The sequence below is a fragment of the Cygnus olor genome, chromosome 1 (assembly GCF_009769625.2).
Source record: "Cygnus olor isolate bCygOlo1 chromosome 1, bCygOlo1.pri.v2, whole genome shotgun sequence".
Taxonomy (NCBI): Eukaryota; Metazoa; Chordata; class Aves; order Anseriformes; family Anatidae; genus Cygnus; species Cygnus olor.
This window is the reverse complement of record NC_049169.1, coordinates 16,374,484-16,388,701: the sequence shown is the minus strand read 5'-3', so window position 1 is coordinate 16,388,701 and position 14,218 is coordinate 16,374,484. Positions and strand designations below refer to the sequence as shown.

Genomic DNA, 14,218 nt, shown 5'->3' with positions numbered 1-14,218 from the left:
AACAAATCTGATCTTTTTCTTTGAACCTCCATTAGGACTTCTGTATTTTGATAACAAATAAGAGAACAAAGTGAGGGCTGTGTCTCGTGGTCCCATGGAGGAGAAGAAGGATGAAAATAATCCTGCGTATGTCTGCAGGGAGCTTGGGCCAGGAATATATTCCACAGTAATGGCAACCCCACTTCACCCTGGCCCCTCAGAATCCAGTTTCATCCCTCTGTAGGATGAACCCATTCCTCCCATCATAGGCCATCCCTCTTCCCACCTCAGGCCAGCTTTGCCTGACCCAAGGACCCTTCATTCCTGCCATCCACCTTCAGCAACCGAGCAAACCCCTGCACTTTTTATCACCTTAAGCAGATCTCCCCAGGCCTTCCATTCCTGGCTTCCACGCTGTGAACTTCTCAAGTCCCCAATTCTCTTTCTCATTTCTAAATCCCCCTCTTCTGGAGATCCCCGTCTCTCTTGCCCTGTCTCTCCACATCTTAGTTTCTACACCTCCCACAGCTGCTCGACCGTTCTTCCTTTGGTGCACCTTTCTCTTCTTCACATGCCAAAGACCATCTGCAGTCATACTGACTTCATACTGACTGCCTGGCAAGCTGAGGCCGTCCCCTTTCCTCATTTTTGCTACTGAAAAACGGAATCCTTGCTTGTTCTGGCAAGGACGTCAAGAAATCTAACCGTAGGCTGTACTTATCATCAGCGTGGTGGGATGGCACCTTGATAGGAAAAGACTTGCCTGGGGAAAGAAGGAGCGCGTGATGATCCTGCCTAGCTGTTGGAAGCAAAATTTGCAGAGGGGGACTTTGCTGGTCTTGATTTTCACAGCTGTGGTAGGGCCTCTGCAGATGGTTGCGCCATTTTACCTGGGAGGAGCTGACAAGCGCTTTTGCCTTGTCCTAAGATGGCAGCTACAAAGTGACCGAGCTCAGCAGACTGCATTGCTCCACCCTCAACAAGTGTTACAGACAGCCCCAAAATTACCTGCCACTTGTTAGCCCAGGCCTTTAGGCTTCCTCATCTGAGGTGTTGTGGTGTCCCAATCTGCTCATCCTGGAGATGTGTAGCTCTTGAGCAACCCCAAATCCAGTGGCTGCATTTCAATGTTTTCAGAACTTGCTAATGATTTAACTCTGACTGGATCTAGTATAAAATGTGTCACTAAACCACCTCTGGAAGATGTTTTCAAAGACACAAATACATACCTGCCAGTCACAAGCACTGAAATATTATGATTCAAGCTCCAGAAGTCCTGTGGCTTAAAATTAAAGGAAAGGACAATTTCTGTCAGGTGTTCTTAATCTCTCAGACTCAGAGATTCACTAAATGTAGTTTTGTTAGAAGTGGCATGGATATGGAAAACTGAAGTATGCCAGATGACCTTGTAACACTTTTTCGGTGGTGTTCTTTTTTGTTCTGTGCAGTGTCCCACCGGAGGTAGTTGAGACAGAATGAGATAATGCACAAAAGGATATTTCTTCACTAGAAATATGCCTACAGAATAAAATTCACTTTTCATTGCTCTCCATGCACATGTATCCCTGTAAAAGATTAAAAAAACTTACTTTTTTTTCCTATTTTTTTTTTTCTGGTGAGACAGATTCTCTTGGTGGCCCATTATAGTTTGATGTTCTTCAAAATGCATGAGTGCAGCTGCTGTTACAGGATAAGTGGCATTTGGAAATGACTTTTTTTCTTTCATTTCTAGTTGCTTTCTTCTTTTTGCATTTCATCTGTGATATGTGGCAAACTAGTCTCGTTGTCTTTCCTCTTACTGGAGAAGGATATTTTTTCCAATTTTGTGTTACCTTTTATTTTTTCCTACATCTTACAACAAAAAAAAATGTTTTAGTATAAAGTGAAGATAAGAGTTAATTAGGTAGAACTGTGTTGTTCTCTCATTGCTTTTTTATTTATTTATTTTTAATTTGCAATATTTAAAATATGTTTAGGATACACATAACCCAACAAAGAGTTATAACCAGTGCTTTTCAAAGGACATGTGTTGTATAGTTTTCTTCCTTTGTGGATTAAAAAAAAAAAAGAAAAAAGCCCTCACTGAAGGAAAAACATTAGACTGAAGATTCATCTTTTATCACTAATGATAAAAGAGACTTTGTTTGGAAATAGAGGGGTTGTAAAAACTGACCTTCATGTTTTGGCTCCTCTCACAAGGCACAGACTGGTATTATTCTCCTCTTGGATGGCAAGAGTCAATATCCTCTAATCTCTGCTACTCCAATAAAATCTTTGCTTGATTGGTCCCTTTAACAAAATCATATGCAGATAATATATACACATAAAAATAACACTTCTGGACAATTAAAAAATGGGTAAATGAAGAGAAGCCAGGGTATTAAGTAGTGCTGGCTGTTAACAGACCTTTGAGTTTCCAAACTTCTAATAAGGTTGTTTCCTGCCATCTGAAGAGGTCCTTCACAGGAGTGAGCAGGGGTGCCGTGATGGTGTGCAAGAAGTCCACACACCTGTTGTAATACTTTCTGTGTTTCCTGGCGAGCTGACCTCCCACCAGCTGAGCCCAGATTTTGGCTTTTCGGATTATAAACTTAACTTGCTCTTCCCTTGCCCTGGTTCAGGGGAAATGGACCATTTGGCATTTTTATAGTAGCTATTTCTTCTGATCTGTTCTGGCATTTTCTGCCATCATAGCTAAGCAATGGTGAATAGCAAAATCTGCTAATGGAAGTGGGGCAAAAAAAGCAAAGAAGCCACTGGCTGGGGTCATACATGACTATGGGGCTTACAACAGGGCTTTGCAGCAGCTGGGAATGGTAAGGGGGGCAGGAAATCACTGGAAAATTTCAAGCAAGTGTTATGCCATATCCGTAGGCAAATGAAGCTACTGAAAAGGAATATAGCCTCTAGTGGGAATTCCAGATATATCAGACACAAAGCTAACATGGATTTTTTTTTTTAACAGAAAAATACATTTAATACCTTATTGTTATTTTTCAGAAATAACATTGTTAGAAAACACTCTAGTAAATGAGGACTTTCAAGAATGAAATCTGTATTTACTAGGATGACATGCCTGTTGTAGTAATGGCAGACAATAAATCAGGATTTGACTGTTAGAAGTTAAAGTACTTGTTAAAGTCATGAATGAGAGCCCAGAGTATTCAGTTTTGTTAAAGGAATGCCTATAAAAAAGTTAAAAATTACATTAAAATGCCTAATGAACATTACTAAGAGGACTTGTTGAAATAATAGTAAAAATGGTCAATGAATATTCTTACTAACACTATAATGAAGATATATATAAAATGTACTATATAAATAACCACAGGGATGAAATTCCTTGCGACTAGAGACAAATAGATGTATAACAAGGAAAAACATGAGTGCAAAAGGCAGTGATAGGTAATGAAGCTGGTGCTGTTGCTGTGAACGTCAGAGCATCTGACAGTATCCTGCAGCCAAGGGAGGAGCAGGAGCTCCAGCCCCAACCCACACCAACCTGCTGCAGGGTGAGCAACGGTGTCGCAGAAATTAGAAACACCAGGGGCAATACAGCTGTAACCAGAACTCATAAGCCCCTGAATATTTACAAGAAAAGGGGAAGGAACGGGAGCACTGGCTGCTTGGGGAGGTGGCAGCACTATGGTTTGAACCAGATGTTGTTGGGGCTGCTGGTGGCAGCCTGAGAGGAGAAGCACATCGTGCTCCCTCCCACACTCCTCCTTTCCTCTAGCATTCGTTTCCCCATCTTTCCCTGTTAAAAACTCACTGTGGTTATAAGCTCTGGCACAGACTTGCAGTGATTGCCTAAAAATGCTGCAGTAGTCCCTGAAGTGCAGCTCTCAGAGCACGTTGGCTGCACGCTGTTAAAAGCACACATCTTCTTCATGGAGGTGCTGGAGCTACCCCTGCACCTGCTCTGTGGGTAGCTGCACCTACCTATTATCTCCGTGCACTTCACAAATCATTGCACAGAAGAGAAAATCAAATGTTTTTGGAAGGTTTTGATGCTGTGCAGGAGCCCAGATGGATATGGAGACAGAGCACATGCCTATGTTTTCCTAGGAACATCCTCTTTCTCCAGCTGAAAGTCTCGCTCACATAGTGTCAGAGGATTTGAAAAGCTTAGGTAGGATTTCCAAATGATCTACAGCTTTCTTTGAAAAACCAGCTGTGAAACAGGCAGAGAACTCAGTCCTGTGTGCAGATGAGCCCCACCGCACACTGACAGCCGGTCAGGAGCATCCCAGGCACGCCAGGTTTATACCTTCACATAGCAAAGCACAAACACGTCTTTCTGCCTGAAAAGCAGCACAGAGACATGGCAGTCGCTGTGACTAGATGGAGGGACAGGCAGCCGTGCCTCTGCTTGTGCTCGTTGGTGCACGACTTAATGTGCCACTCAAGGTTTTATTTAGCCCAGTATTAAACAGCCAGGGAGAACGAGGATGCTCTTCCAATTGTCCTTGTAATAGCTGTGCAGTGATGACATAAATCTGATGTCAAAGTGAGTCCAAGAAACTCACAAAACTGTACAATGCAGTGTTAGCAAATGTAAAGTTTTCCTGTTCTGTGATTATCTGGGACAATCTTCCCTCACGGAAACTTTAAAATAATTGCTGATGATTTAAAACTTGAGACCAAGTAGGTGACCTACTGATGAAAGCCACAGCTCTGGGCGCTCCTGACTCAAACACTGATATTTTTTGCTCTTCACCTCACCTGTTACTGTACAACACTGATAATAAGAAAAAAGCAGAGACCTTAGCACTGACTCTTTCATTTCAGTTTTCCAGTTCATTGCAAATGGTGCTGTATTTCTCTTTAATCCCTGGCATTTCTAGAAACTTAATGCATTTTAATACAGCATTTCTCTAACACAAAGCAGTCCTGCTTCAAAAAGTAATTATTTTTAGTCTGAATGAAAATAAAATGCTGGTATGCGTGGAATTAGGTGTTGCCTAAACAGAACAGCTCGAAAGACATTCCTTTATAAAGCTGTTGCTTGTTTCTTTTTTTTTTGCCCTCTCCTAGAGAGTATGAGATTTTCATTACAAGTGGCACATGTTGTAATAAGTCATATCTGCTCTACAAGTATCTATGCTAACCATAAGCATGACCCAAGGCGCATTAGTCATCCAGAAAGAGCTTGTCAAATAAAGCCTGTCTGCAGGAGGACAGAAGATGCTGATTGGAATTCAGTGAGTGTCAGGGGTGGTCCGTGCTGCCACTGCCACTGCTCCTCTGAAGGCACGTTAATTAAACAAGATGCAAAGAAAATAAGTCTGTCATGTTCTTGTGGTCAGAATCCAGGCAGAGGTAATAGCTGATGACTTAACTAGTTTCCAAAAAGCCAAAATTTCGAAAAGACATTCATCTTAAAGGAAAATTTAACTTTATCATTTGTCCTTGTGTTCAGTTCTTCCTCTGATACTTTAGACCTAGCAATGGATCAGAAGCAGTTCTCTATATCAGTATACCAGTCTCTCACAAATAACTGCTGAGATTTAGCTCAGGGAGAAAAAGCCTTCTGATCCCCTGGGATTTAAACCAAAACAATGTAGTCTGATTCGAGCCACGTGGATTTAGAATGTCTTTAACAGTTAGTTGAAGGCATGCACATTTTTCATAGCTAAAATCACTCAGATTTTGATCTACCTGACTAGAGACAAATTATTGTAATTGAAGCTGATGATGACACACTTGGTGATCAACAGTCATAACGTTTCCCCGTTAATGTTACGAGCATCCATCACAATTTGTTGATTGCTAGCCTGTAAGGATTCACAGGATATTGCTGTATCTGGCCCAAAACGTATCTAATTCTAATTTATCTATTTTATTGTAAATTCTTACTTGACCCATAAATCTAGTACCAATCACAGTGCAAAGAGAAACTCCATATTCTGTAATTAAAAAATAATTGGATTTTCATTGTTATTTCTCCTTTAAAACTATAACTTCTGCTTACTATAATGTATGCTAAAACTTTGATGGGGTATTTTTTTTCTACAAAGCACACCTTCCCCAAAATAATGAAGAATTTGCCCGTAGCATCAGGATCCCAAAGGAGGGCTTGGATAATTCTATTCTTATATTATTATTCTATTCTTATTCACTATAAAATAGTGAAGACTTGCAAGAAATATGAACTCATGTATAAATTCTGTCTGGTAATTGGGAGCCAAAATATACCCTAAATAATCCTAGCTGGGTTAGAAGATTGCAAAGTTATCAATGACTCGGGTACGTCTACAAATTGATTCACTATTTTAGTAACGAAGCCTGCAATTTACTTTGGGGGAGGAGGGATAAATAGTCTTCGTGTAGGAGATTAAAATTATAGTAAGTAGCACTTTGGATCTTCTATTTTAATCATCTACAAAACAGTGAAAAAAGTGCCCTGTATTGTATCGTGTCATCATCTCTATAGCACTTAAAAGTCACATTCTCAGAGCTATTTTTAACAGCATGAAGTGGAGAAAAATAGACTCGGCTTTGAGGAAGATGCATGAGTAAGGTGGAAAGCTGTACCAGAGAGACCTGAAATTTGTATTTCAGTTTCCTGATCTTGGCCATAAGGGTGGAGAGAGGGGTTTGCCTTTCCTTTTAGTACATTGCTAATGAGAATTCAGCTGCTGAGCATCCCGGTTGCCCCTCAGGCTGCAGGAGGTGCGACCCATCTCCCCAGCGGTGCTCCCTGCGAGGGTCGGACTGGGAAGGTAAAAGGCATCGTCTGCTCCTCAGGACATGGGGAGAGGTGCCAAAAGGCTCTGCCAGGACTCAGGGACCCTCCCGGCCTTCATCTGAGCACTATGAGGATGGCGTTGGCATTGCCCCATGGGGACAGGCACCTTGTTCCATGCTGGGGAGTGATGCAGGAGCTTTCCTTGGGTGGCGAGGCAGGGTTTGCTGCCAGGTGAAAAAAAGACAGTATTTTTAAATAACCTCCCCTCACCAGCATGCCCGTTGTCCATAGGTCTTGCTGAAGAGAGCTTTAAATAGCATCAGACAGCTTATGCAGACTAATGAAATCAGTCTGTGTTGATGTTGGCACTTGAGCTGCTGCATTTCCAAAGGCTGCCTCGCGTTCTCTGTTGGCTCAAGCAGGGATAACACAGCCACGACCCCGGGCACTGCCTTGAAAATATGGTGACAGACAGTAAACTGACAGGAGAAATAGGTCAGAATGAACACCCACTCGCATATTTACCCCTCATTTAGGAAAATGAGTTAACACCTTGTGTGAGTGTAGAGCACAGCTAAGAGGGGCTCTGTGCTGTCTGTCCTGAGGCTCCCAAACCATGAAAGGAGACGGAAAGCTCATCTTGGTGGGCTCCAGCATGGTCACTGGTGAAAGAGCAGACCCTCCTCGGGGTGTTCAGGACACTCAAGTCAGTGACTGTGCTTCTGGATTATTACAAAGGTTGTAAGTGGTGTTTTACTGCAGGATTTGGATGGAAGAGGGGAGATAAACAGATCCTGTGGGGCAGCCTGCATTTGGGAATGAGTCCCCCTTCTGCAAACCTGAGAAATGAGATCAGCTCTGGCCAGGAACCTAGTCAGCCATATCTAAGTGGCCTACAGCAAATTCCAGACCTTGGGAATGCATATTCGAGTACATGGATATGTCATTTTTAAGCCAGTCTGTCTGGGTCATGGTGAACATCTGCAATTTTCTGGCTGCCTTCATGCCAGCGGTGGTACACGTAGTCTGACCTCCACGCTCAGCTGAGCAGCCTGGATGAGATACCCACCACAAGGCAGGCTATAACCTCCTGTTCTTGCTTTGCCTTAGCTAAGCCTGTGGTCGCGAATCTAAAATAAGCCCTCTGAAACCAGCCTTCCGTTGATCTCTAGTGAAGTGCATCTCTTCTGGTTAGAGTCAAAGGCTACAAGTCATCCTGTAAAACATAAACAAATTGAAGGGGGACGTCATATTTCAAAGTAACAGGGGGAAGGGAAGGCTGAAGAGGCTAACGGGACATTCGTTACTGATCCAGTGAAGATCTTCTTCCACTGAGAAGACCGGGGAAACAAACTTATTCCTGCTAATGTTGGTACTTGGTATTGTTTATGTGCATGCAGCAGTAGAAGGATTGTAGAGCAATCAGTTTAGAAATCACTTTTTTAACATAGGTTTAATCACTTACTACAAACAACTGAAGACTGTTGTAAGAGACAAACTGCTTTGTGTGACAGAAATACGTACTCCTTCCATCCCTTCATATTCCCTTTGTACTTGCTTATCCTCTCCTCCTAAGAGCTTGTCCTGCTACAACAGCTTTAAAACAGATCCCTCTGTATTTGACCAGACTGCTTTGGTGGCTTTGAGTCCTGGGAGCTGGCTCTTTTGTCCTGAAAGAAAGCCATCTGTCACTGACAGGTTTCAAGTTTACCAGATCTGTCTAAAATTTATTTTCAGAGCTGAGCACAGCATCCTGAAGTTGCAGAAAGCTTGCAGAGCACATGGAGATGCTGCTCCCTCACCTTTCTGATGCAGGGCAGATGTTTCACCCTGCTCTCTGAACGCCTGCAAAACCAGAGTGTGCTGCACTCTGTGTGCTCCCCTGAGCAGCTGCTCGTGGTGCGTGTTCGTACAAATATCTGGCTGGGCATACCCGAGAACAAAATGCCCCGATACCTGGGCAATATCTCTGGGCATACCTGAGAACAAAATGGTCACTTCGGTCCCTGTAATCTGATCCCTACAGTGAATTTGCTCCCCAAAGAGTCACAGGTGGTTAGGACACATGGGGCTCTTAATGACACTAAGTGACTCAAAACTGACTTCCCAAGTTGTCATATCCTCCACTGGACTAGTGCCAAGACTGTCTGAACATTGGTTATGCAAGTACTTTTCAGACAAACTGATGGGCCTTTATTTCTGAGACTACAAACATGTTTCTACAGAACAAAGGAGTTGCTTTAAGAAAGTTTGTACAGAATGCAAATGTTTAATAAGCCTTATAGCAAGTGCCTTGTGCTAAAACAAATTGAAAACCTGTCCACTGGATCTGTCCAAGAAATCTTAAAATTACGTTTGGATTCAGTTCTGGAACATGCAACAAGGTGAAATAATTTAACTTGATTTGACCCACTGGCCTGAAAAATCAAAAAGTTGACTCATATTGATACACTTGCATGGACAGATAATCAATGTTTTGATTGGCAGTCTTGTATTGCCTTGCCTCCTTTCCTTTTATTGCTTTTAATTTCTTTCTCCTCTACCTAAACTCTATCAGCATCCTTTTGTTAAAACAGGTAATGACCAGATGACCAGGAAGACGTGTCTTGGCACTTGAATGAAGTCATCTAGGCTTGGGCCCTCTAGTCTGGCTGCTTCTAAAACCCAATTTAAATCTCTTTGTATTATTAGTAGTAGAGCTTAGCCAAACCTGTACCTCATAACACCACCGTTTCAAGTATTTTATATTAACAGCAATAGTAAATAGATTTTTACTGGTGCTGTTGCACCTTGTAATATGGGGATTTTTTTTTTTTTTAAATTCATGAAAAATAAGTTCGGAGTTTCCCAGCAAGTTTGAATTTGCTCCCAGAAAATAAATGCCAACCTATAAGTAATCAGAACATTTATACTGTAGGTCCTTGATAAGGTTACAACAGAAATTTAGCATGTTAAGAGTCTTTTGAGCTTTTGAGTACAGAAGAATTTCTTTAAACATTTTATGGAAAGAAAATCATTGCTTTCTTATTCCTCAGACTGTTAGTTGGTTTTTCTTTGTGTATGTGCATTTTTTTTAAATCACCTCCTCTAGATTATTTTATTTCATGTTGGATAAAATATGTGAAACGTTACCAAGAGAAATATTTGTTAGTGATTTCATTACATCAAGATTCTCCTGCTTTCTCTGGTTTTAATTAATGTTTTTACTCTCTAAATTTTAGCTTCTTACGGAGTCATTGCCAAAATCTTGAAAAAATGTCTTTTAGCAGAAGGACCCACTTGCCTGGGCCCTCTGATGACCCCTCAAAGGCTTCAGAAACATCTTTAAAAGTCTTATTACTTTCCTGCATTTTTCCATGTAGGAAATGAATTAGGATTAGTAACTGCTATGTAGCTCTAGAAAAGCAACAGATGAAAAATCCTTCTTCAATAGACAAGCAAGCAAAGAGGAAAAGAATAACAGCTTCCAGGGATGGATAAAGCCCAGCAAAGACTTTTCTGTGTGAGCAGGAATGCTCTCGACTCAGATGCTACAAAGGAGCCTCTGATTTGAGCTGTTAGGGTAATGGATCAGACAGTCCAACCAAGGAGGAAGAAAGGAAGCAGCGGGACACGACAAAGAGCAGATTTAGGCAAGAACAGAATTGTGAAGATGCCTCATTGAAATGTAGTAACTTAAAAAGGGATCGCCTAGAGAAAAAAAACCACAGAGGTAGTCAGGTAGCATCACGACAAAATGCTCCACAATCCTCTGCATTTCTCATGTGCTGGAAGTAAGAGCAAGTATGGCTTATTCCATGGTAAAGGCAGCAGATCATGTTTTCTATAGCCCTGTTTTTATCACTCTGTGATGACAGGCAGGGACTCTGGCTATGGCAGGGCCCTGAGGGCACTCATGTCCCTGCCCACCTGCCCCGGGCCTTGCCCCCATCCATGGCCCAGGACCCCATTTCAGCCCAACGTGGGGCCGTCAGCCTCCACCTCAGAAATGCTCTAGGGTGCTGGTATCCACCCCTGTCTGAGGAAGAAAATGAGAACAACTCCTGGTTTCCTAAATGAACTGCACTACCACCCTAGCCCTCAACAGGGCCAGGATGTGGTCCATGGAGCAGCTCTACAGAACCAGCTGACCCCAGGGCCAACAGGACAAAGGACACCAATCCCCAGTCCCCACTGATCCCCACTGCAAAGGCTGATCCTCTCCTGGCCCCAGGAGGACAGAGCAAACCGTCCTGGGGCTCTGCCTCCTGGGGCTGAGGCAGGACCTGCGTGAGCACAAAGTATCTCCAGAGCTTCTCTCAGAACTAACCCCAACACTGCTCAGGTTAGCCAAACCTTGTCCTTACTGCTAAGAGCAAGATGCAATACCTGAGAAATGCTCTGTAAGATTTTCTGAAAGCCTGAAGTAAGTGAAAAAAATCTTAGAAATGAAAGTTGGGAGAAGTTTGTGTATGCTCAGGTCCATACTGCAGTGTCATTCACACAATGATGGCTGAAGATGGAGCTCTGAATGAAGATGAGGTGGGAGATCAGGGGAGCAGAAGTGACAATGTGTATGGCATTTCTACGTGTGGGTGCTTAGACACACTCACTGCGATCCTATTAAGTGCAGCCATGAGGTCAAACACATACAGATCTCCAAAGTCTGGAACCACTGTCTGATCAAAATGGATGAATTTATGAAGAGGATTTCCAGTCATCATGTACTGTACAATGTAGCAGGCGATCGGTTTAGCTTAAAAAATCATCATTTTCATCTTGTCTCCATAATACATCCTTTTTTTTTTTTTTTTTTTTCCTAAGATGTTCTCTTTCATGAAACAAGCACACTTTCTAGCATTTACTTATTATGTTTCTCATGGTTAATCTCCAGTCCATAATATTATCGCTGGCACCCTCAAAGATGATCCAGTTTATATTAGTTATCTTCTTGGTATGGCATGCTAGAGGAGTTTTGTAATCTGTCCTGTAATATACCCAAAAGGGGTATGTTGTTATTGCTGATTGAAATGCTCCCTAAATGCCAGAAATGCACTCATCAGCATTTCAAGTGATGTATTTATCTGAAGTAGTTTCCTTCTGATAATTTCATTTGATGAATAGAAAACGCAGCTTTCAAATTACTGTAAATCAAGCCCAGAATTTTTGGAGAATATTTATAAAAGCACAATTGGGTCAGATCTACTAGTTTTGGTTGCTAGTGAATGTTTTATTTTCTTGTGATGTTGCCACCTTAGAGTAGCCCATTCAAATACAACATCAACCTGTTACAGTTCACTACTCAGCAGAAGATAAGATACAGCTGTGCTGCTCGTGTGAAGGATATGGCCGTGTAATTCAGCTGGCTTCAGCACGCAGGGACTGACATCGAGATTAAATGAAGGCACAACTCTCTCAAAAGCTTTTACCTCTAAATTGTCAGCAAGGCAGTTCTGATTTTTTTTTTCCATTTTTTTTTTTTGCCACCGGGAGCCAATTATTTGGATAAAGCTCAGTCTCTCTCTCTCTTTCTGTGTTCTCAATGCTTTGCTTTCTCCCCTCTCACTGCTTCTGCTCTGCTACATCTTAAAAAACAGCTTCCAGCATTCCCCACAGACATTATTATCCTAAAAGGAGGGAAAATAAACACTTTATCTTATATATTTGATATGTGCAGATAAATCTGTTAACTTATTTGAAGTTTCCAGCAAAAAAAAATGCTTAGAATGGCTAATTGAGCAATTGAAGACAGTAATCTTACAATATTAAGCAAGAAATCTGAATTTACAGACTAGCTTTCTGTAAACAAAATTACTGAGATATGCAGGTTGATTTTATTAACTTCCAAAACCCCCAAGGCAGATGAAAACAAAACGTAAGCGTCATAAATTATTCTACGAATATTTTCATTTAAAATGACATCATAATCCAAGCAGGACCCAGCAACTACTGATAACCTAAACCATACTTAGAAAATTTTACAGTGCTCTTGCTAGTTGCTTTGTCAAAATACATTTCAATTTGCCAGGGAAGACAGCCACTACACTTCACATGTACACTGCTGCATCTTCATATGCTGGAAACCAAAAGAAAAGGTTTCCTAAACTTTCCTTGAATAGAAAGAACATCAATAGCAGTTTTGCAGAGAAATCAGAGGAGCCCACTTAACTGCACGTTTTGATCATGAATTCTCTCTCCACCCTAGTCCTATGCTAAAATTATTCCATTTGTTTTCCCCACCAGCTCGACCAGAGCCAGGCTGGACTCTCAGCAGCGCCTGCTTCCCCCTGTCTTTCCAGCCCATCTCCACATCCACTCAACGCAGCATGATCTAAATGGACCTTTTGCACAACCCTTTCCAAAAATTGAACCTTTTCCTGCTGGAGAGCCTGGAAAGGACTGGGCGATCCCATGGGTGTCATTAATGACTTTAGTTAGTGGAGGGAGCCAGCACTGTGGCTCTACTACCACGTGCTGCCCGGGCACATCATCACCTCCCACCCCACCTCCCCTCGTGGACCAGAGTAGCCCTGGTGACTGCCACAAATCAGAGATGCCACCAAGGCATATTCAGTTAGAGAAGCACCTGGTTGTTCACTAGGAACGTTTGTGCACCCGAAAAAGCATTTTTCACCACTGCAACCCCTTCTGTGGGTCTGCCTTCTTGCTATGCAAATGCACCGGTGGTTTCTTCATGAGCCTGGAAATAATTTGTGGCGTTATTTTTGGCAATGTCCTATTGTGTTATTATGCCAAGATTAAATAGGATAACAGATGCAGTAATTAAAAATGAAAAAGTGACAGTTATTTTTGGCTCAAATAGTGACTATTAACTGACATGGTAGATGGGTTTTTGAAGCCAAAAATATATGCAATAGCAGTCAGAATAGCTATTATTTCCCTGCTGTTTATGAAAGGCATATGAATCACGACCTACACCCAGCCAGTTGCATACCTTTATTTCAGATGCTATTTAAATTACATTTAATTTAAATGAAGAGAAATGAACTAAGGAAATATCAGATTATTTTTTTCAGGCTTTGTCTTACATCAAAAATCAGACAGCTGTGTATCCTGATTTCCAGAAGAACATAGGAGGCTAATTAATAAACCAAAATGAACAGAAGGTATACCCCAGGCTGACCTGGAAAAAGACCATGTTGAAAGATTCTGCAAATTTAAAGCAAAATGAAATCTGTTCAAATACACCATTTTCTTATTTTATTTCAGAAATGTGCACACATTTTGAAGTGTTATTTACTGTTCAAAAATATTGCGTCAGAGAAACAAGCTGTGAAGAACAGGTGACTATTAAACAATAAACACAGAAAGCAAGAAATAATGATGCATAGCAGTCTTTATATTAAAAAAAAAATAATAATACTCACATTTTAAGGGTGATGTCTAACTACTACTTAGCCCAGTGACTCAATTCTCATATAGCGGATCAGGATCTGATTACAGTCCTTCACAGGTAAGATGCTTGGAGATAAGGTTTTCAGAGATGAGCACACTCTCAGTGCTCAAAAAATAGTAAGAAAATCTGTTTTTTCTTTGAATGTATGGAGC

General features: G+C 41.6%; 1 protein-coding gene across 1 annotated transcript in view; it reads left to right on the top strand.

The window, feature by feature from the left end:
• Nucleotides 1-13,968, top strand: part of LOC121063834 (putative Dol-P-Glc:Glc(2)Man(9)GlcNAc(2)-PP-Dol alpha-1,2-glucosyltransferase) — a 29,467-nt gene extending 15,499 nt beyond the window's left edge. The window contains exon 5 of the mRNA XM_040544720.1: nt 12,893-13,968. Coding sequence (XP_040400654.1) covers nt 12,893-12,979 — 87 coding nt within the window. The 3' untranslated portion in view covers nt 12,980-13,968. The remainder of the gene's footprint in view (nt 1-12,892) is intronic.
• The last annotated feature ends 250 nt before the right edge of the window (nt 13,969-14,218 follow it).